Consider the following 21,750-nt stretch of genomic DNA (forward strand, 5'->3'; position numbering starts at 1 on the left):
AGGCCCTATTGAAATGCCTTCCTGTGTTCCCTTTGTGTGCAGAGTGATTTTTCCATGGAGTCCCTCATCACTTTAACATGAGGCTTTGCCACTGATCAGCCCCAGTCAAAAATCTCAGCAAAACATACAAGAACACACAGAGAGAGAGAGAGACTAACATGAGCTAAAGCTGAGAAACAAGATGGTTTACAGAACAAATTAATCTTGATAATGCCACCCTTCTGTTAGACGGTCTCAAAAATGAATTAGGTTGAATAGGTGTCAGGTGTTAGATTTAAGATCACAATTAGATAATACCAATTTAGGTCAAACAATTACTAAGCAATGCTTAATTTAGTTCAGTCTGTGGTGTAAAAGGGTGGCTTTCAGTGTTAATTTCGTTTGACGAAGACTATGACGAAAAATATTCGTCAACTAACCTTTTTCACAGACGAAAACTAAATAAAAACTAAATAAAAAGTCAGTCAGATATGATGACGAAAAACGTGACGAAATATAACTGACACTTTAGTCAACGAATAAAAATGAGACGAAAATATATGGGAGGGACGAATGGAGAAGAGGTCCAATCAGAGCGAATCTTTGAGGGTATGTTGATCTATGCAGAAGCAGCCGAGCCATTTTAAAAAGCTGCGGCAAATGCAAGCGCAACAGCTAAACAAAGCAGCAGTTACACAGAAAAGACAACAACGATGAGTTTGCAGAAATTCGCACAGTTTCGAGGACGTTTTCATAACAGTTTAGTTGTTTACACAGGGAACTACACTGCGACCTTTTGAAATGCCATTGCGACCCAAATTTTTATGGGGTCGTAAATGTATCACTTATTATTTTTGTACCTACTTATGTGTAATGCTATGTTTTAATATGAGCATTTATTAAAACAGAAATGTGTATTTTAAGAATACGTTTTATAACATGCTCCGAGCATTCAACACATCAAGTTGGCTTCAGCCCCGCGATGCGGGAAAGTTGAACTGAGCAGCTGGTTACTCGCGCAACACTGAACCGAGCTCTCCTTCAGGACGTTTGCGTCCTCCTGCACCTGAACGAACAAATACAAATCGCATTTTAAATAAACATAAGAAAAAGAGCTAAAAGTGAAAGAGCTCAATTCAGCAACGCAACTCAAAGTCTTCTTACTTTTGTACCGACAACAAATACATACTAAATATGTCGAAATACCCGTCTTGGAAAGTGTGTTCGAAAAAGTCTGTAGTTGTGTCTTCAGTGAAAGTAAAGAGTTGGAAAGAAATCGGATGCGTATCTTTATAATGGATGCATTTGTCTCTTAAAGTGTACGCGCCTAATTTACTAGCTCTGCTGTCAGTGTCTTTAATGTATGAAAATGAAAGTAAATCACTCACTGCTCTTGATTGAATTACTTTGTAGGTGGTTGTCTATTTCAATAATACTGTACTTCATCTTGAAAGAATGTCATATACATTGCATATCATTCAGGACGAATGCATATCTTTTTCAGAGAGCATGTATATTTTTCATTGAGAGCAGGCCTTATTTTTATTTTATAAATACCATTCCATAACAGACTGATGGAAACATTTAGTCAAGTCAACTAAGTTGACTTTGTTCTACTAAAAAAAAAAACTAGACTAAGACTAAAAGACTTAAGACTAGACTAAGACTAAAACTCTTATGATATTTAGTCGACTAAAACTAGACTAAGACTAAAACATTTCAGATGACTAAAATGTGACTAAAACTAAATGGTGTGTTATTCAAAAGACTAAGACTAAGACTTAATCTGAATTTGCTGTCAAAATTAACACTGGTTGCTTTAGCATTAAAGAAAAAAACACTTAAGAAAAACAGGGTCAGTACAGGGTCAGTATGAATAATTTTTGGACCCATTTTTTTTACAATTTGACTGGTAGTCCACTGTATGAAAAATTTGGGGGGTATATCACAGTTTACTTCATTTTGCTATCCTCACTTACATAAATGAACTAGTGTCACTAGGCTAGTTTAAAGCACTTAATTAATGACATTTTCCCATTTTCCTTGATCTAATCTAAATTGAGAACTATTCAGTCCTTATTACAATTTAACAATGTCTTTACTATGAGATAATTAAACAAAAATAATTGTGTTAATAACAGTGATTATAAATATAATATATTTAAATGTATTTTTATATGTAAATGTAAAAATAGCTGTATTCTTCAGAAATCATTCTAATATGCTGAAATGAAAAATTTAATTTATTATAAATGTTGAAAACAACTTTAAAATTTAATATGCTTCTTAACACGTTTGTAGAAACTTTGATACATTTTTTACTGCCATAAAAAAATCGTACTGACTCCTAACTTTTGAATGGAACTTTTGAACAGAAAATAATTTGTATAAAAAAATCTTGACACACTTTGAGTAAACGTATACATGTCACGCCCAGAAATCTGATATACTAGAAATGTACAGTCTTGTTCAAAATAATAGCAGTACAATGTGACTAACCAGAATAATCAAGGTTTTTAGTATATTTTTTATTGCTACGTGGCAAACAAGTTACCAGTATGTTCAGTAGATTGTCAGAAAACAAACAAGACCCAGCATTCATGATATGCACGCTCTTAAGCTGTGCAATTGGGCAATTAGTTGAAAGGGGTGTGTTCAAAAAAATAGCAGTGTCTACCTTTTGACTGTACAAACTCAAAACTATTTTGTACAAACATTTTTTTTTCTGGGATTTAGCAATCCTGTGAATCACTAAACTAATATTTAGTTGTATGACCACAGTTTTTTAAAACTGCTTGACATCTGTGTGGCATGGAGTCAACCAACTTGTGGCACCTCTCAGCTGTTATTCCACTCCATGATTCTTTAACAACATTCCACAATTCATTCACATTTCTTGGTTTTGCTTCAGAAACAGCATTTTTGATATCACCCCACAAGTTCTCAATTGGATTAAGGTCTGGAGATTGGGCTGGCCACTCCATAACATTAATTTTGTTGGTTTGGAACCAAGACTTTGCCCGTTTACTAGTGTGTTTTGGGTCATTGTCTTGTTGAAACAACCATTTCAAGGGCATGTCCTCTTCAGCATAGGGCAACATGACCTCTTCAAGTATTTTAACATATGCAAACTGATCCATGATCCCTGGTATGCGATAAATAGGCCCAACACCATAGTAGGAGAAACATGCCCATATCATGATGCTTGCACCTCCATGCTTCACTGTCTTCACTGTGTACTGTGGCTTGAATTCAGAGTTTGGGGGTCATCTCACAAACTGCCTGTGGCCCTTGGACCCAAAAAGAACAATTTTACTCTCATCAGTCCACAAAATGTTCCTCCATTTCTCTTTAGGCCAGTTGATGTGTTCTTTGGCAAATTGTAACCTCTTCTGCATATGCCTTTTTTTTAACAGAGGGACTTTGCGGGGGATTCTTGAAAATAGATTAGCTTCACACAGACGTCTTCTAACTGTCACAGTACTTACAGGTAACTCCAGACTGTCTTTGATCATCCTGGAGGTGATCATTGGCTGAGCCTTTGCCATTCTGGTTATTCTTCTATCCATTTTGATGGTTGTCTTCCGTTTTCTTCCACGTCTCTCTGGTTTTGCTCTCCATTTTAAGGCATTGGAGATCATTTTAGCTGAACAGCCTATCATTTTTTGCACCTCTTTATAGGTTTTCCCCTCTCTAATCAACTTTTTAATGAAAGTACGCTGTTCCTCTGAACAATGTCTTGAACGACCCATTTTCCTCAGCTTTCAAATGCATGTTCAACAAGTGTTGGCTTCATCCTTAAATAGGGGCCACCTGATTCACACCTGTTTCTTCACAAAATTGATGACCTCAGTGATTGAATGCCACACTGCTATTTTTTTGAACACACCCCTTTCAACTAATTCAACTAATTGCCCAATTGCACAGCCTTAAGAGCGTGCATATCATGAATGCTGGGTCTCATTTGTTTTCTGAGAATCTACTGAACCTACTGGTAACTTGTTTGCCACGTAGCAATAAAAAAATATACGAAAAACCTTGATTATTCTGGTTAGTCACATTGTACTGCTATTATTTTGAACAAGACTGTACATTTCCTACTTGTACATATTAGAAGTGTACAGAATATCTTTAAGGATTTCCTCCCTAATTTGTACTCCTCACGAAAGAAGGGGAAAAGGTGGAGACTGGGTTTGGTATTGCTGGAGGCTAAAGAGGCTTCTCATTCTTCAGAAAGGTGCTGTAATCCACTAATACATCCTCCACTAACATTCCTCAACTCTTCCCTGAAGCCAGATCTATCATGCTTAACCATCTATAAATTTACAAGACCTAATAAATTACGAACCACAAATAAGGAAACATTTCATCGTCATATCTTTAAATCATGCAATGAACAGTTAATATTATTCAGTGCGGAATTTACCATTGGTGTTCCTGCAACCATTAATCAGATCTGTCTTTAAATGACTACTATTAACAAAATTTAAACCCTGCAGAAACAGCTGGGCAATGCAGCTCACTTGCATTAATGAACTCGAAAACACTTTATTGGACTAGGACAAATCAATATAAGCATCAAGACATTGACATGGCAAGCACTTTTGACATGATAACAGGGAAGATATTGATGGTTGTCTCAAATGGGGGTCGTGTGAAGTTTGACCTCTTGTTTCTTTGCAGGTCTCAGCAGGAATGTACTACAGTATCTACCCAAGCTTTGGATAAGGAATAGTGCTTTTGTGCTTTTCTCAAGGCATGTGACCCATTGCAGCCTCTGTATTCAGCTTTTAGAATATCTTTTTTGCTTGTAAATCTGATTGTGTGATAAACGGACGGAAAGATAGCGAGATACAAATTTGCACCTGGGAAGGAATGAATGTGTTTGGCTGTGTTCACACAGTAAGTTTGGGATTGACAACCGTTTTAATCAACAGGTGTGAGAGTCAAATTGTTCTGTACATATGAGAACACTGAAAGCATTCAATTCGCTTTCATAATTGAAGCGAGTGTGAACACACCACACTGATCGCTTTAACTGTTTTTTTACTGCTGTATGAATGTAGTGTGCATGTGTGTCAAAGGATTAGTCCTTTTGAGACACTTCACAATTGTCTAAAAAAATGAAAGCTCTGTCTGAACTGTATCAGGAGCACAGGGCTGCAGTTAGCACACAGTGTACACTGTATCTTCAGCTGTGACTAGGGAGCAGGAAACCTGCTGTGGCCTGAATAAGGACTTTACTTCACTGAGAGGTAAGCTGATACTAAACGCTACACTAACAATGGCTGATCTTTTGCTAACTCTCACGGGTCAAAAAGGATTGACATCTGCCTAAGAGCTGGAACAAAAACAAGCATTTAAAGTCTTTGAGTGCCAGTTAGCATGATGCCTGGGTAGGATTGGCATCATTTGTGGGAGCTGAAGTAACACTGCAATCTCATGGCATGATTAGTGCTTGTATTTAGAGTTTCTACATGATGTCACCAAAAATGAAACATCAAATCAAACTTTCTTAATTTTGTCAATATTGTAGACAATGCCAACATGAACATAAATGTGCAATAAGAAAATAAAAACAACTGTGATTGCAAATTGACTTTCAGGGTGAAGTATGCATTTTTCTTTGTTTGTTTCTTTAAAACAGGTGTTCTTATCCTACCTTAATATGCAGCTGGTGACAGCTATGTGTAAGTTTTAATAATCAGAGGTGAAGTGTGAAGTTTTTTAGGTGAAGTGTGATTTTTCTTTTTTAGTTATTTCTGTTTAAAATGCAGAGAAAGCTATATGTAATAACTACAATAATAATAATAATAATGTTCTTTTGTTTCAGAAATTCAAATTAAATTGTGAAACTCAATTTAATTTGTGTATTATGTGTTTTTTGTGTATTATTGTGTATTGTGTATTAAATAAATTCAATGCACACAGACTGAAGTAGTTTAAGTCTTTTGGTTCTTTTAATTGTGATTATTTTGACTCACATTTAACAAAAACTCACCAATTCATCTCAACAAATTAGAATATGGTGACAAGCCAATCAGCTAATCAACTCAAAACACCTGCAAAGGTTTCCTGAGCCTTCAAAATGGTCTCTCAGTTTGGTTTACTAGTCTGCACAATCATGGGGAAGACTGCTGATCTGACAGTTGTCTAGAAGACAATCATTGACACACTTCACAAGGAGGGTAAGCCACAAACATTCATTGCCAAAGAAGCTGGCTGTTCACAGAGTGCTGTATACAAGCATGTTAACAGAAAGTTGAGTGGAAGGAAAAAGTGTGGAAGAGATGCAAGAAAAAGAAAAAAAAGAAAAAGGAGCCCTATACAAATATTGAGTACATGTACACTAAGTTAACACTTTCCAGAAGGCCAACAATTCACTAAAAATGTTTTTTTTTACTGATCGTATGAAGTATTTTAATTTGTTGAGATAGTGAAATGGTGGGTTTTTGTTAGATGTGAGCCAAAATTATCCCAATTAAAAGAATCAAAGACTGAAACCAGTCTGTGTGCATTTAATTTAATACATGAGTTTCACAATTTGAGTTGAATTACTGAAATAAATTAACTTTTCCACGACATTTTAATTCATTGAGATGCACCTGTATGCATTTAACATATGTATTAAAATATATGCATTTATTAAAATGTTATTTATTTAAATGTAAGTGGTATGAAATGACCAACTTTCAAAAACCAACTAATTTCTGATTGCTAAAATTCTGCACTACTTTTTGACTAAAGTCATAAACATGACACATTATGCAAGTAAAATGGGCTGTGACAGCATTGTCTGTTGATTTTTACTGCAGGTGTGTATACCTGTAGATGACGCCGTGTTGATGCAGGAACATAAGCGCAGATGTGACCTCAGCTGCGTAGAAACGGGAACGAGCTTCATCAAACTTTCGTGAGCGCTGGATCTGAAACATCAGGTCTCCTCCGTTCACATACTCCATAACAAAGAATAACCGATCCTAGAGAGACAGAGAAATAATAAAAAAAGAAGACAAAAAGACAGAGGTGATATTAATAGAACTGACCCCACACCCAGTAACAACATTTAACAGTTAAGCACTGCACATGCCAATGCACAAACAATAGAGCTAACAAATATGCTTACTTGATTACACTTTCTGACACTATAGGAAACATTTCTTGTAACTAATAAAGATATAAGAAAGGAATGTTTGGGATGTTTGTGTTCCTATTCAATATTTTAGGAAAAGGACATATCAATTAAAAACTGTATAAACATCTTATAAAACACACCTCATTCTCTTTTTCCACATCATTTATGATCAGGAAGTGGAGATCTTTTATAGAGGCCTTATGATAAAACAGTCCCCAATTCAGAGAAAAGCAATTCTGGTAAAGCTATATGCAATCCTGCAGAGTTTAACATTTACCTGGCTATAACCTCTACACCGGGACATGCCATAGACTTCTAGTATTTTTGTATGAATTACTATATTAGGCATTCAATTCTCTGCTATACTTTAATTAATCTATTATGTCCTTCATGCGGTCAAGATTTCCACTTCCTGCAGCAGCAAAAAAACCCATGTCCACCTCCATGTTTGATCATTGTGATTTTTTTTTTTTTACGCCAGACGTACCGCTGATTCATGGGTCCAAAAGGTTCCAGTTTGGTCACACACATGCTCCCACTCACAAGAAAACTTAGGTGCTGCTAACCACACAGCAAAGGTCAAGCGATTATAAAGAAACAAAAAATGAATACACACTCAAGATAACTACCTTAAGTCTTTTTTTAAAGGAATAGATCACCAAAAAAATTTATTTACTGAAACTCCAGGATTTACTGGACTCACGCTCCAGGATTTAGCATTACTTGATCACCAGTGGATTCTCTGCAGTCAATATTGATTTTGATGTGAGAGTGGGTGGAATTTTTCACTGAAAGAAGCATTATTATGGATTATGGTGATGGTTTACAGTTAAAACACCTAATGATCAATTCGTTTTCATAAACACGCAGCTCGTCATTTCACAAGGCACTAATTGATGGACTGGAGTCAGTGGATTGCTTTGGTTTGGACTCTCATTCTGATGGCACCCATTCACTGCAAATAATCCAATGGTAAGCAAGTGTTGCAATTCAAAATTTCTCAACATTTGTTTCAATTAAGAAAAAAATCGACAAAATCTTGGATGACCTTAGGGTGAGCAAATTTTCATTTAAGGTGATATACATTATAACAAATCATATATCATCCAATTCCAGAAATGAGTTGCTAAATGATCTCCTAATCTCTTATATGACTATGGAGTCAATATATTTAGATTTTCCACCAACCACACACTACAGAAGTAATACTTGCCATTGCAAAAGTCAACAGCATGATGCTAGTTTGTAGTGAGTGGTTGGCAGGATGTTGGTATGCAGTTGCTAATGCGTTCAGAGTGGGTTCTGAGGTTGTTGAGGGTTTCTAGGTGGTTTCTTATTGGCTTAAGTTCAAAGCGCCTCAAAGTGTCTTTTTTAAGATCTGGATAAAATTCATTATTCTTTGTTTGTTTGTTAAAATGTATCATTTACCTTTTAAAAGTCTTTTAGTTGTAAAAGAATACATCACAGCATGCCACAAGCTTAAATGTTGCTAAAAAGAACATTATTTTCTGTATTTGGTTTATGTGGTTCAAAAAAACACACTATTTTTCACAATGTACATTATTGTTTCTCCTCTATGCCCCAAATTTCTGAAATGCGTTGATTTTACAAAGCTCATCGTTCTGAAAAGTGAGGTGTGCTTGGTTTGGCCAGCTATCCAGTGCATTGTGATTGGCTGAATACCTCAAGCATGTGACAGAAATATTACGCCCATTAACTTACTGTGATAACGTCTCACAGGTGACAAGACAAAACCAATAAAAACTAATTACAATTGAGGCATTTGTTGCATCCTGTGGCGACATAATTACTGATTATAATGACTTTGTAACAATATAAAAACTTCACAATCACGGGGAGGAGGCGGGAACCAGCCGACATTCAAATAAAGCTTTTAATAACAAAATAAACACAAAACAGCATGACAACCCCCTTATGGACAACTGCAGCGCACAAACAAAACTAAAACACAAACTAAAATCCAGGCCTGGTACTCTCTCGTCCTTCACTATCGTCACTCCTCTTTTGTATCCTTCTGATCTCCTCCGTGGGACTCGAGACCGGTGAGTGGAGCAGGTGTCACTCATCGGCAAAATCACTCCATCGGCCTTGCTCCGTTCCCACGGCTCTCAGCCCTGCCCCACTCGTCACATACCCACATCGCTGCCGCTCGGCCCCCCACCAGCTGTGTGAACTTCTCCATGGTAGCTGGCGGCGGCACTGGACGGCCCTTGGTGGACGGCGCGACACTCCTCCATCGCTCAGTGGACGGCGACGGCTCCTCCGGGTTTGGGCAGCCAACAGGATTCCCTCGTTCCCTGCTCCTCCCCATTCTTGGCAGATGGCAGCAGGCTCCGGCCCCCTCGCTCATTTCCAAATCACTCCACCGGCCTCACTCTGTTCCCACGGCTCTTGGCCCCGCCCCACTCGTCCCAGACTTATACTCACAGTCTTTTTACGCGTTGCGTATTGCGCCGCGTAAACAAAAAAACATGTCTGCATTTGTGATCGGAGAAACAACAAACAAAAAGCGCAACTCTACACTACTCAAAACTCACGTTTGAATCATCAGTGGCAAATTCTTAAAATATGCAAACGTACTTACAGGCTGTGAATCAGAAGAATAGTAGTCTATTCTCCCAGGATCAGGAAAGAGTCCTCCATAAAATGTGCTGCACACATCTTAATATTTGGTTCGACATTTTCCTTTACAGCGTTGTAGATACTACTTAACCACTAATTTGTAGTCGTTTCCTCTTTTGGAAGGCCAAACAAAGTATTGAAAAACACACAGCCTTCACAACATGGCAGCGGTAGCAACAACACAACAACAAGCCTTCTTTCTTTGTGTGAACATTTGTGCGGTGTTATGCAAATCTTCCCACATTGTGATGTAGACATGTGGGGGCGTGTTTAAACAAGGCATTTTAGGAGGGCGTGGATGAGTCTATAAATAATATCTCTTTGGATTTAAGACTTTAGTCTTTGCAACTTTAGGGATCTTATCTATTCACAAACAACTTTTAACACTCCAAAGAGAAAGGAAAACTCATCATTTGACCCCTTTAGGTTTATTAGAATTTGAAAAAAAAACGTAATTACTTTGACAAGAAAGGACCTTTTTATTTAGTGCCAATGTTATGCTGATTAAGCATTGTGCAGAGAAATGTTGTACAGTGTACTAAATCAGTCAGGATATAGGTATATTAAATACATCTTAATTGCGGTGGTTGGTATTTAATACAGCGTACATAATGAAATTCTGCCAGAAATTTCACACTGCAAAACTTCACTTTCGCTCACCAACAAAAATCATTTTAAGCCTTGACTTCTGATGAACAAAGTAGTACTCTTATATAAGTATACAAAAGCCCACTTCTGTGTACATTGTTCTTTATTCAGAGAGGAGGAATTTAAACAGGATGCTTAAATAGTTTGTGTAAATGTGCCAAGAAATCTGAAGGAGGCCCACCCAATCCAATATGAACAAACATTTCCTGCCCCTAATTAGAAATGAACAAATAGTTTCTTCCGTTTGGGCTGGACCAAAAGACAGCAGCTCTGATTGGAAGATAGCAGATACAGTACTGCCCCATTTGGGTAAGTCAAAACTACCTCTGCTTTTGTTTGCTTACAAGACGACTTTTTGATATCTTTGTGTCATGAACTCAGAAAAGTTGTATCGTTACATCTGGAATTATAGTGTATGTGTGTATGTGTGTGTGTTTCATGCAGGGCAGTTGCATATACATGCTATAACAGACGGGTGGTGTAAGGAAACGTCTGTTTAGTCTCATCCATGCTTATATAACATGTTATGAAAGACATTTTCAATGGCTTATTTTCTAAAGACTGCAGGTGCAGGACGCTTCTGACAAACCCGTGCTGAAAACACAAAACAGACATACAGCACACAAGCATGATAAAGCCTGTAATCTGCATTAGCGAAAGCCTATGGATATAGACATACACAACTCAACAACTTCACTAAATCTGTGTGGGATTAAAGCTGTACTGTACATTCTGCAGTACTGTGGCAACAGTGTTTAGCTAAATAAGTATGCTAAAACATTATTACACTACCATTTTATTCAGTAAGCATGCATTCAATTGTGAAAATAAAGACTGTTCATATTTTGCAAAAAAAAAACTATATTTCAAATAAATACTGTTCTTATTTAAGATGCCATTTTAGTGCCAAATGCCAATATATATTTACTTTTAATATAACAGCTCAACTTCAAAATTCTGTCAGTTTTATCACAAAATACAAATCATATATGTGTTTTTCCTCTTTATTTCAAGTTATAGCATGATATAAACGTGAAGGAACATCAGAAGAACTGATGATTCAGAATTTATTTCTGAATCATCTTTATTCTGCCCATTAAGAGAAAGGTTTGCTGGCAATTGTAGGGAAATTTAGACCTTTAAAACAAGGGAGTGTCCTGCAGCTTTTATGTCTGAAAAGGCTTTATAATGACTTTGAATTAGGTGCACATTTTACAAAAAAAAAAAAAACTAAACTAATATATACAGGGCCAGCAGTCTAACAGACTGATGTAAAAACAAGTGAGAATTGAGAACATTACAGATCGAAAGATGGATTGAGAAAGGGCAAAAAGGTGGATGATGAAAGAAGGAGAGATTTTGTCATGCTCAGCAGAAATTTGAGCTTAGGTTTGGCTGCACTACAACATTGTTCAGAGTTTTGAGAGTGAATTCAACTCATCAATCTACTCTGGAAAGAGAGAGAGAGAGAGAAAGAAAACGAGATACAAGCGAGACATGGAGAGAGGGGAGTTGGAAGAAAGAAAATGAGGCTCAAATCAACTTTTTCTTCCTTTGGATGGAAAATGAGTGAGTGCTCCACATGGACTGTACAAAGGCAGAAGACAAAAACTTTTACATACATGACAATAATACAAATCAAGAAAAGAGAGTGATCTGCATATCTTATTTCACTCTAATAAAGACAAATGAGATATTAAAGAAATAAAGAATGAGTGCAAGAGATCTCAAAGAAAATGAATGTGATCCAGTCTAGATCTTGAGCCTTTGTTGATCTCAGTAATTATGTGCAAATGCATTGAACAGTAAAACATCATGCCACAGGTTCACTGAGTCTAGAGTCTAGATCACTTTACAGTAGCGAAGGGAAGGGGCATCCAAGGGCTTCTGGGTTGCTACAGTGTTAGAAATGTGAGAAGTAAACTGTGATAATGACTTTATCTGTGTCTGTTCTCAGCTGGGAGTGAAGAACACACTCATGTCTAGCACACTGTCTATAATTGTGACAAACCACCATTTCTCTGCCCACTCAAATAATTATTCTTACACGCCTGTAGCTGTACATTCCCTCTGAGTGTTGGGAAGTTATCTACCGGCTGCAGCTCGCATCAAGTTCAAGACACTGATGCTTACATACAGAACAGCCACAGGCTCAGTCCCCGCCTACTTCCACTCACTACTTCAAATCTACATCTCCTCCAGAAGTCTGAGATCCATTAGTAAGCAAAGCCTCAGAGAGACTCATAATCACTTTCCAGAACATTCTCGTTCACCATTCCTGACTGGTGGAATGATCTTCCCACCCCTATAAGGAATGGTGAATCCCTGACAATTTTCAAGCGACAGCTGAAAACTCATCTCTTTCGATGCTACTTGAATTCATCTTTAATAAAATAAACTAAATAAAAACTAGCTGTATCGTATAAAGCACTCTAGAAATAAAGGTTACTTGCCTTCACTTAACTTCACTCACTTTCTGTTAGTTTTCAGACATATCATGTCATATCCAAGACCTCCTACACTTTCTTGCTTAAAATGAACCCAAAATAGGTTGGAAGGTTGGTTACATTCAATAATTGAACATATATTAATAAGTTGAATAAATGATAATTAAATAATAAACTTTTTTCATATTTTGATTATTGCTGATGCTAATAATGATGTGTCTGATTTTTGGTAAATTTTAAGCCAGGCATATAGTAATTTTTAAACAATAACAGAGCTAATATAATATAATATAATATAATATAATATAATATAATATAATATAATAATGTCATAATTTACATTTATTAATAAACAAACAGTTTTTAATTCTTTATTTTTATCAGAATTTAATGGTTAAATTATTATATTACTAATAATATAGTAGGTTATATCTTTACGTTTATAATGTAGGTTATAATTAACGTTTTTAATACAATAATTATATATATATAATATTATAATATAATAATAATATAATAATATGAGTTATTATTTAATTAATTAATTATTTAAATTACGCTAGAATTCTTTATTTGTTGTTGAAACTTAAGATAAAGTTTTCATATTATATATTACTCATTATTACATAAAACACATTTCATAATCATAACAAGTGACATGAGGGCGAGTAGACGATGCCAGAGCTTTCATTTTTGGATGAACGAGTACTTTGTTTATCTGTCGTTTTAAAGTCCCAGTGAATTGCTCCAGCATGAGTTAACCCTCCCTCCTTCTTTCTGCCTCTCTCTTTTTCCCAGGCAATCATTCAGACTTCACATGTTCCATAATCCTCCTCATGGTCCTTCTATATGGCCCCTTCTTTTGGCTATTTTCTATCTGCAGAAGCATGCATGCCCGCAGTCCCAACAGGCCTCATCAGAAACAGTTGTGTAATGTTATTTACATTTCTGCAGCGTAATTACAGTTGATAAGAATATGGCTGCGATCCCAAAGCTGATTAAAACCAGAGGCAGCAGTTCAAAAAGAGTACACAACTCTTTCACCCCAAATCACATCTTCCTTCTTCTTTCTGCCCCTTTCCCGCAGTGCTACTGCCTCCAACCCTTCGTTTTTGCCTCTCTTGTATTGTACTCTTTTTGTGTCTGTCTGTGTGTGTGTGTGTGTGTGTGTGTGTGTGTGTGCGTTCTCAGATGTGGGCAAATGAGAATGAGAGGAGAGAGAAAGAGGGGGCGGTAAAAAGAGAAATGAGGACACTAGATATCACTGTGAGTGTAACTGGGGCATGGGAGGGGAAGCTGAACAAGAGACGGAAAGAAGTGAAAGTGCAAAATAGAGAAGTACGGGGAAAAGAGACAGAAGATGAGAGTGATAAAAGCGTGGGTGAAAAGGATGTCAGAGTCTATAATGAGCACAATTCATTGACAGAACGAGTACCACTTTAACTCACCTTCCCTAACCGTAAATACAGTTGTGTGCAGAAGTATATGTGATTAAAAGAAATTCAAAGAAGTTAACTTACTGGACACATTTCAGCAATTTTTAATTCACACGCTGGTGTCATTTTTTAACTTGGAAAATAAAAACAGGCACTTTGTAGGATCCTAAACCACTTTAAAGTGCTAAAGGTTTCATAACCTCAACTGACCTCTCTGTATTTTAATCCGTTTCAAACAACTCAACAGACTGTCACCTTAAAACCACATTACAATACATGCTCTAAACACACATTAGCCATCAGAAAGAAGCCACACTGCCACCTGCTGGACAAAGTCTGGTACTAGCAGTGAAATCCTGATAAAGTCATAATGTGTGGCTCTGCCATCTGCTGGATTATGAGAAAACATTGAGATTTGTACGTGATATTTCCATAAAAAGTTTCGATTTGTGAACATTAGTTAATGCATTTGGTGCAATGAGCTTCGAATGTTAAAACTTCATTATCATACACAACAGTTCAAAAGTTTTGAAATGAAACATTTTAAATATTTTAGTTTTTACTGTATTTGTGATAAAATAAATACAGCCTAAGTGAGTAATAAGAGATTTCTTTCAAAAATAATCAAAAACATTATAAATCTTGACTCCTGAATGGTGGTGTCTATAGAAATAAACAGTAGCCTTGTAGAATAAATCCATTTCTTGTTAGTTCATGATATCTAATGCATTAACTAAACTTTATTGTAGACCCTGCAATATTTTTAATAATACTTTAAATACATTTTTGGTTAGTTTACAAACATACGGTTATTGTATAGCTTCAGAAGACTAGGAATGAGGTATAGAAGTTGTATGAACTATGAATTATTGCATTGAGCTATGAATCAATGCATGAAGTTCTATTTTGGAACTTGACAGTTTAAATTCATCCACTTTTATGCTATGGCCAACATAACTCTAAAATGTCTAAAATCTCACTTATTTCATGGGTAGAAAGAAATGAATACTGCATTTGTAAGTTATGAAGGTAGATCTCAAGTGTTTAATCTTGAGTCTGGATTAGTGAGAAATCAGATCTGGGTTTAGTGACTGTTTTACCTTGGTCTGGAAGCAGCAGAATAGCTGGGTTAGATAGGGATGTTTTCTAGCCAGGGCTAGAATGCGTTTCTCTGTCAAAGTGCAGTCCACATCATCATCTTGAAGGATGACGTCTTTCTTCAACACTTTGACAGCGTAAACCTCATCTGTGTCTTTCAGCTCTGCCAGCATCACCTACAGCACAGAAAGGGCAAAGTGAAGATGTTGATTCATAAACCAAATCTGAAAAGTAGTGATTTGTGAAAAACACTCACCTTGCCAAAGCTGCCTTTGCCCAGCACTTTGATGAATGAGAAGTCAGTGAGACTCATCCTCTTCGTCTGGACAGTCTTTACATCTCCATTCTCCCGGCCCTCGGTCGCTGTGCTCTGAACGCCGCTGCCTGCGGAAGAGGAGGAAGACTTGTGCTCCTGGCCGAATGAAAGGGCCTTGCGGAAGTTCTCCTGTTCTGCAAGCTCCGCTATGAATAAACAAACATAAATATTAGACTTAAAGGAATTATTATTTCAAAAATAATAATTCTGCCATGATTTACTCAAACTCTAAACCTGTACGGGTTCCTTTCTTTCTTCCATAAAACACATAAGGAGAAATTCAATTCGACTGAAATAATGATACTGCATAAAATTCTAAAGATGGTCCAAGCGGTTTCTCACACAAATTCTAATTTTTACTGTGCTTTTAAATCACTTTTGAAGCGCTATTCATTGTAACAAGAAAATAATTGAAATTCAAATTGAAAGAGCATTTAGCACATTCTTCAAAATTTCTCCTTTTACGTTCCACGCAAAAAAACACACAAAAAACATACAGATTTAAAACAATAAATGACAGCATATTCCTTTTTGGATTAACTATCCCATTAAGTGTGCAAATAAATGATGAATATGTAGTAATGAAAGAATAAGACTGCAGAGTGTGTGAGAGTGTGTGTAACTTTGTACCCTGCTCGCAAGGTGAAGTAGGAGCTGATTTGCATCGGTCAGATTCCTCTGATGAGGGCGCTTCTGTTATGGGTTGTTGAGGGTCCTGCCCTGGAGTCAACTAAAGAGAGGACATTTTTAATATCATTACTAATGTTTTTAATATTTGAATGCCTTTCTCATCTAATCCTTTACATCACATCACTGCATCAACCCATGGTCCAATCTGGCCTCCTCACATTCCTCAGATATTTCGACCGCTCACCTTTTTCCTGCGCTGGGTGCTGTTGGAGATCTTATCTGGCGTCACCCCAAGATCAGATAGCACTTTAGCAATTTTTCTGGCGTCGACACCACAGCTAGGAGCTACATTACTTTCACAGCGCCGATGGACATTCATTTTACAGGCTGAAAACAGGCGAGAAGATGGAAATGAATACAAGGCAATGACGTTAGATTCTTGAACAAAATGATTTTTCACAACACTTACCTTTGCACTGCAGGCCTTGCCGCATCAGTCCCCAAAGTAAGGAGCCGCAGTGGTCGCAGAAGGTAGGGACTTTGTAATTATGAATGCTGAACATGTGTGGAATGTTTACACTGAAGCGCTGGGAGCCAACCTGTAATAACAAAACATCATTCATGCCACAGTACCCACAATCCAACTGATCCCGCAGAGGTTTTAGTAGTTTTAGGCACATGAGGCTCAGTGTTGTTAACTTAAACAGTGGAAAATCTGCCTTCATTATTAGTTAACTAAATGATTTGTTTATGATTTCATTTAAATAAAGCTGAAAATAAATATTAGATGGGAAAAACTAAAACCGAAAAAATTCAAGGTAAATTAATAAAAAAAATGTTGCCTTGGCAAATAACTGAAATAAAATAAGTTTAAGTCAAAGTACAACAATTACTGAAACTGGAATATAAAAAAGGTATATATATATATATATATACACTATTAAAATATCACTGCATGGGCTATTGTTAGAATACTAGCACTGAAAAAACAAAACAGTAAACACTGTACTGTAAGTGTCTCGTTACACATTATGCATCAATATTTAACATTTTAACATTTAACATTTTTAACATTTTAAAAAGTCCTCATGATCTTTCTACAGTACATTGACAAAATGATGTCACATTATCTCATTATGTTATTTTATGTTTATGTAAAAAAAAGGTCAAGATAAGTGCATCGTATTCTGGGAAACCATATCCCTCGCATTATTTTCTGTTGTGAAAATTGTGAACATACTGGCAAACGTATTAGCTCATAATGTGTAGTATGCATACTTCAGAAAACAAAACAATCATGCAAACTCAAACATAGCATGAGAGAGCAAGAAAGTAGAACTGACCTCTTCAGGAGTGTCTTCCTGTTTCTTCAAGCCAGCGCATTTTGTTATAATGAGCTCATGGCATCTCTTATGGACCACACAGGTACACACTGAAAGAGATAGGATTATCAAATGAGGAAAGATTATAATTTATTTTATTGTCAATGTATATAAGCGAAGAGTCTTACTCACCCTGACACTGATACCCCTGCTTCCCCAATACACCCCTGCAGAAACAGAGAGAAATAAATGTGTTAGACAGCATACAGTAATGTTGTGCAATTCTGTTTCTGACCAGCAGAGGTTGTGTTACAACACAGACACTGCATCTATAGCTGATTGTGTCAGCACCAACAAGCAGCATTGTGTGGAGCCACACAGATGCACTATTCAACAGGTATGCAAATAGTTAGACCTTACTCTACAGGGAGGAACTGTTTCCAGAGATAAAAATAAACATCTGTCTAATATATGAATGCATCCCTTTTAGGCCCTCCTCCACATAAGCACACAGTCGATCTAATTTGCTTTCAATATTAATATTCATTAAAAAAACTCATTTGTTGGAAATAAGCAGTAAAGGGTTGCTTGTGATAAGCATCAGGTGTCATTACGCATCATCTTGGAAAATTACATAAAAGCTTTTAGATTTCTGAAAGGGATCTTATAATAAAGGTAGTCATGGATAGACGTAGCTGTAGTGAATGAGATAAAGGGTGACAGGCGAGGGGCACTGAGGTCCTACCAGATGAAATCTCTGCAGTGGGAGCAGTAGGTGGGCTGTCTCAGGTAGGTGGCCATGAACTTGTGACCGTTGACCTGATGGACGCGCCTCCGGACAGCTCCCTGACGTTTGCGTGGACGCATCCGCTCGCGGAACACTCTCTCCTCATTTTCATTGGATGATGCAGCTGCCAAGTAAAATGACATGGAAAAATGAGATAGTTGAAAGTTACTACATAAAATATTCAATTTGCATATATTTTAAATAAAACTATTTATTTATACATGTATGCATGTATGTATATATGCATGTATTGTGTCCATGTATTTATTTATATCTTTGTATTTATTTTTTATTAGAATATTAGTCAGTTTGTATGTTGCCTATGGATAAAGTTAAAAGTTTGGTGTCAGTACGTTTATAAAAAACATTTTAAAAAAATTCAAGATAAATGTCATCAATAAGTGCTTTTTTTCCTATAAATCAAAAAACCCTGATAAATATATGGCAAAATATCATTGTGCATTATAGAAGCATTAAGCAATATTAAGCAGCAAAATAGTTTTAAACATTGATAATAAGAAGAGATGTTACTTAACAACAAATCATCGCTGTCTATGCTATTTTTGGTATTTCACCAGCTTGACATAACATCAGTTTAAACAATGGTGTGAGTTTGGGGCAAGGCGAGGCGAGGTGGCATGTTGGAGCTGTTTGAAAACAATCATTCTTTTTGCACTTCTCCTCATTTACAGTATTGACTAAAAATAACTAAAATACAAACACTTTCTAAAGTGAACACACATCCACACACTCTGGTACAGTAGAACTGGTCAGTCACCGAACTCCAAACAGCTGGTTGTTCCTCAAGAAGCCTCATGATCTAACGTCAACCCAGCCAGCAGAGACAGTGAACAAACACTTCATTGATTCTCAAGAAACTTTTCCCCTCACGTTCCCCCTTTGAGGGCTGCAGTAATTGTGTATTTGTGTGTTGATCATGAGAGAAATTGGCGGCCAAGGACCACCTGATCAACCATGTGACCCACCGTCATGGCTCCATGCATTCCAGCAGTCAGGTGATGCCTTTAGGGGGGACAGTGTGCCTTCATCACACAATGAACTGTGAAATTGCATTCACATCACTATGTATGTTGTGGCATTGACTTAATGGTGCACTCTGCTAAGCTGCTGGTTCAGAACATCTGAGGTTGTGGGTTCTAATCCAGGGTGGTTAATGTTGGGGAAGCCGTGGCCTAGTGGTAAGAGAGCTTGACTCCTAACCCTAAGGTTGTGGGTTTGAGTCTCGGGCTAGCAATACCACGACTGAGGTGCCCTTGAACAAGGCACTAAACCACCAACTGATCCCTGGGTGCCGCAGCATAAATTTCTGCCCACTAGTGTGTGTTCACTGCTGTGTGTGTGCACTTTGGATGGGTTAAATGCAGAGCACAAATTTGGAGTATGAATCACCATATTTGGTTTTTAATTTTACTTTGTAATGTGGGGGAATGAGAGAGAGGTTTCCTTGGAGGAGAGTAGAGAGTCTAACAACTTTCTCCCTCTGGTTTTGTTCCAGTAAACTTGCCATCCAACTCCTCCAACACTTCATGTCTTTCAGTACAGCAGCGTATGTGTGGGCTGCGTTATTTTAATGCTGTCTGTAAAGGGAGCTGCTGCAGAGGTGTGATTACAGCTACGAATCCCCGCGGGGCAGCACGCAGCCCCCATAGAGCCACTAGACTCGGTACAATTACCATTGCAAGGTTCCTGAGGGACGTTTGTTGAGTGTGTGTGCGTGTGTGTATATCTGCGTTCTGTCTCATGTCAGGGTGCTCATGGGGCAAGTTGTGTGTGTGCGTGTGTTGTCTGATATCAGAGCGTACGGTCTTCTGGAGCGGGCAGCTGCTCAGGAGAACAGCACGGCAGCTAAAAGGGCCATTAGTAGGATAGATGTGCTTACATAATACATGATCCATCTGCTCAAAAAGCAGGGCTTAACCAGAACACCTATACCTCCAAGCACAGCACAGTTCATCTTAGAGTACCACACATAAACACACTGACAGGGGAAGACATGATACCAGTGGAGTTCATACTATTTGCATTCATTTTATAGATCTGGTAAGACCAAGTCGCCATATTTATTTTGAAATGAACATGAGGCAGGGGGGAAAGCGATAGCTTTGTTTCAAAATCTAGTGTGCTGACAAACTAGACCGCACTTTAAGGCATCATAGACCCAACATACAGTCAGTAAAGTGAGGTAAGACAACATTGCGCGCAAAGTATCTTTCACAGAGAACGCAAACCTAAAATAGACAGCGACAAGCTCTGTGGTAAAAGTTCAGCCAAAATTGTAGACAAAGTAACAGATTCAACTATTTTAACCTATTTTCTTGTTTTATAGTTGAATATTCTAACCAAATGAACTATTTATTCAATATTACAGTCTTTACTTATTAAAGCATCATGTTGTTAGCTTAGCAATATGCTAACTTAAACTCTGTTTCTCCTGTACGATGTTTCTGCCTGTGTTTTTGTGGAACACATATGTTCTTTTCGGGAATTTCCAGTGTGGAAAAATTAGAGTTTTGAAAGTTACAAACATATTGACATAAGAGTTTTAAGGCAGTGTGACACATTGAAGCCTCGTTGCTGCTTGTGTATGCTGTCCACTCTGGCTAAACCCTGTATGTAGATTGCTGGATCTAGTTTGTTTTTCGGTTTATTTAATCTTTTTCAGAATCTTCATTTGTGTTCCAAAAATGAATAAATGTCATACGGGTTTGGAATGACACAAGGATAAAAAATTAATGAAAGAATTTTCATTTTTGGGTGAACTATCCCTTTAAATTGAACAACTAAAACGATTAAAAATAAAGCAGATATAAAAATCAGTTGAAGTACTTCTAAGAACTAATAAAAGACTAAATATGATGATAAAAATGACGAAAACACATTAAATTACTAAAAAAACTAGGATTAAAATTAAAACAGAAAATATAAATGATAATTAGTGCTGTAAAATGATAGGTTGCTTCCAAGATAAAAGTTCTTGTTTACATAATATACAAGTATGTACTCTGTATATTTATTATGTATATAGAAGTACACACATATGCATGTATGGTATATATTTAAGAAAAATATGGTCATATATAAACTCTATAAAACATTTTTATGATATAAATTGTATGAACAGAAATATATACATTTACAATATTATCAAAACATATACCGAATGTGTAGGTATTTAAATAAACATAATAAATATACACAGAACACACATACAGTATATTATGTACACAAACTTTTATTTTGGATGTCATTTATCGCGATTAATCATTTGTCAGCACTAATGAAAATTTA

General features: G+C 36.8%; 1 protein-coding gene across 1 annotated transcript in view; it reads right to left on the reverse strand.

Moving 5' to 3' along the window:
- The window catches only part of LOC113111553 (protein kinase C epsilon type-like), a 56,773-nt gene that overhangs the window by 11,603 nt on the left and 23,420 nt on the right, over positions 1-21,750 (reverse strand). The window contains exons 3-11 of the mRNA XM_026276377.1: positions 18,400-18,565; positions 17,847-17,881; positions 17,676-17,764; positions 16,802-16,931; positions 16,577-16,719; positions 16,333-16,432; positions 15,643-15,848; positions 15,389-15,562; positions 6,805-6,959 (exon numbers count right to left, since the gene is read on the reverse strand). Of these exons, the coding sequence (XP_026132162.1) occupies positions 6,805-6,959; positions 15,389-15,562; positions 15,643-15,848; positions 16,333-16,432; positions 16,577-16,719; positions 16,802-16,931; positions 17,676-17,764; positions 17,847-17,881; positions 18,400-18,565 (1,198 nt within the window). The remainder of the gene's footprint in view (positions 1-6,804; positions 6,960-15,388; positions 15,563-15,642; positions 15,849-16,332; positions 16,433-16,576; positions 16,720-16,801; positions 16,932-17,675; positions 17,765-17,846; positions 17,882-18,399; positions 18,566-21,750) is intronic.

The sequence above is a fragment of the Carassius auratus genome, chromosome 12 (genome assembly GCF_003368295.1).
Source record: "Carassius auratus strain Wakin chromosome 12, ASM336829v1, whole genome shotgun sequence".
Classification (NCBI taxonomy): Eukaryota; Metazoa; Chordata; class Actinopteri; order Cypriniformes; family Cyprinidae; genus Carassius; species Carassius auratus.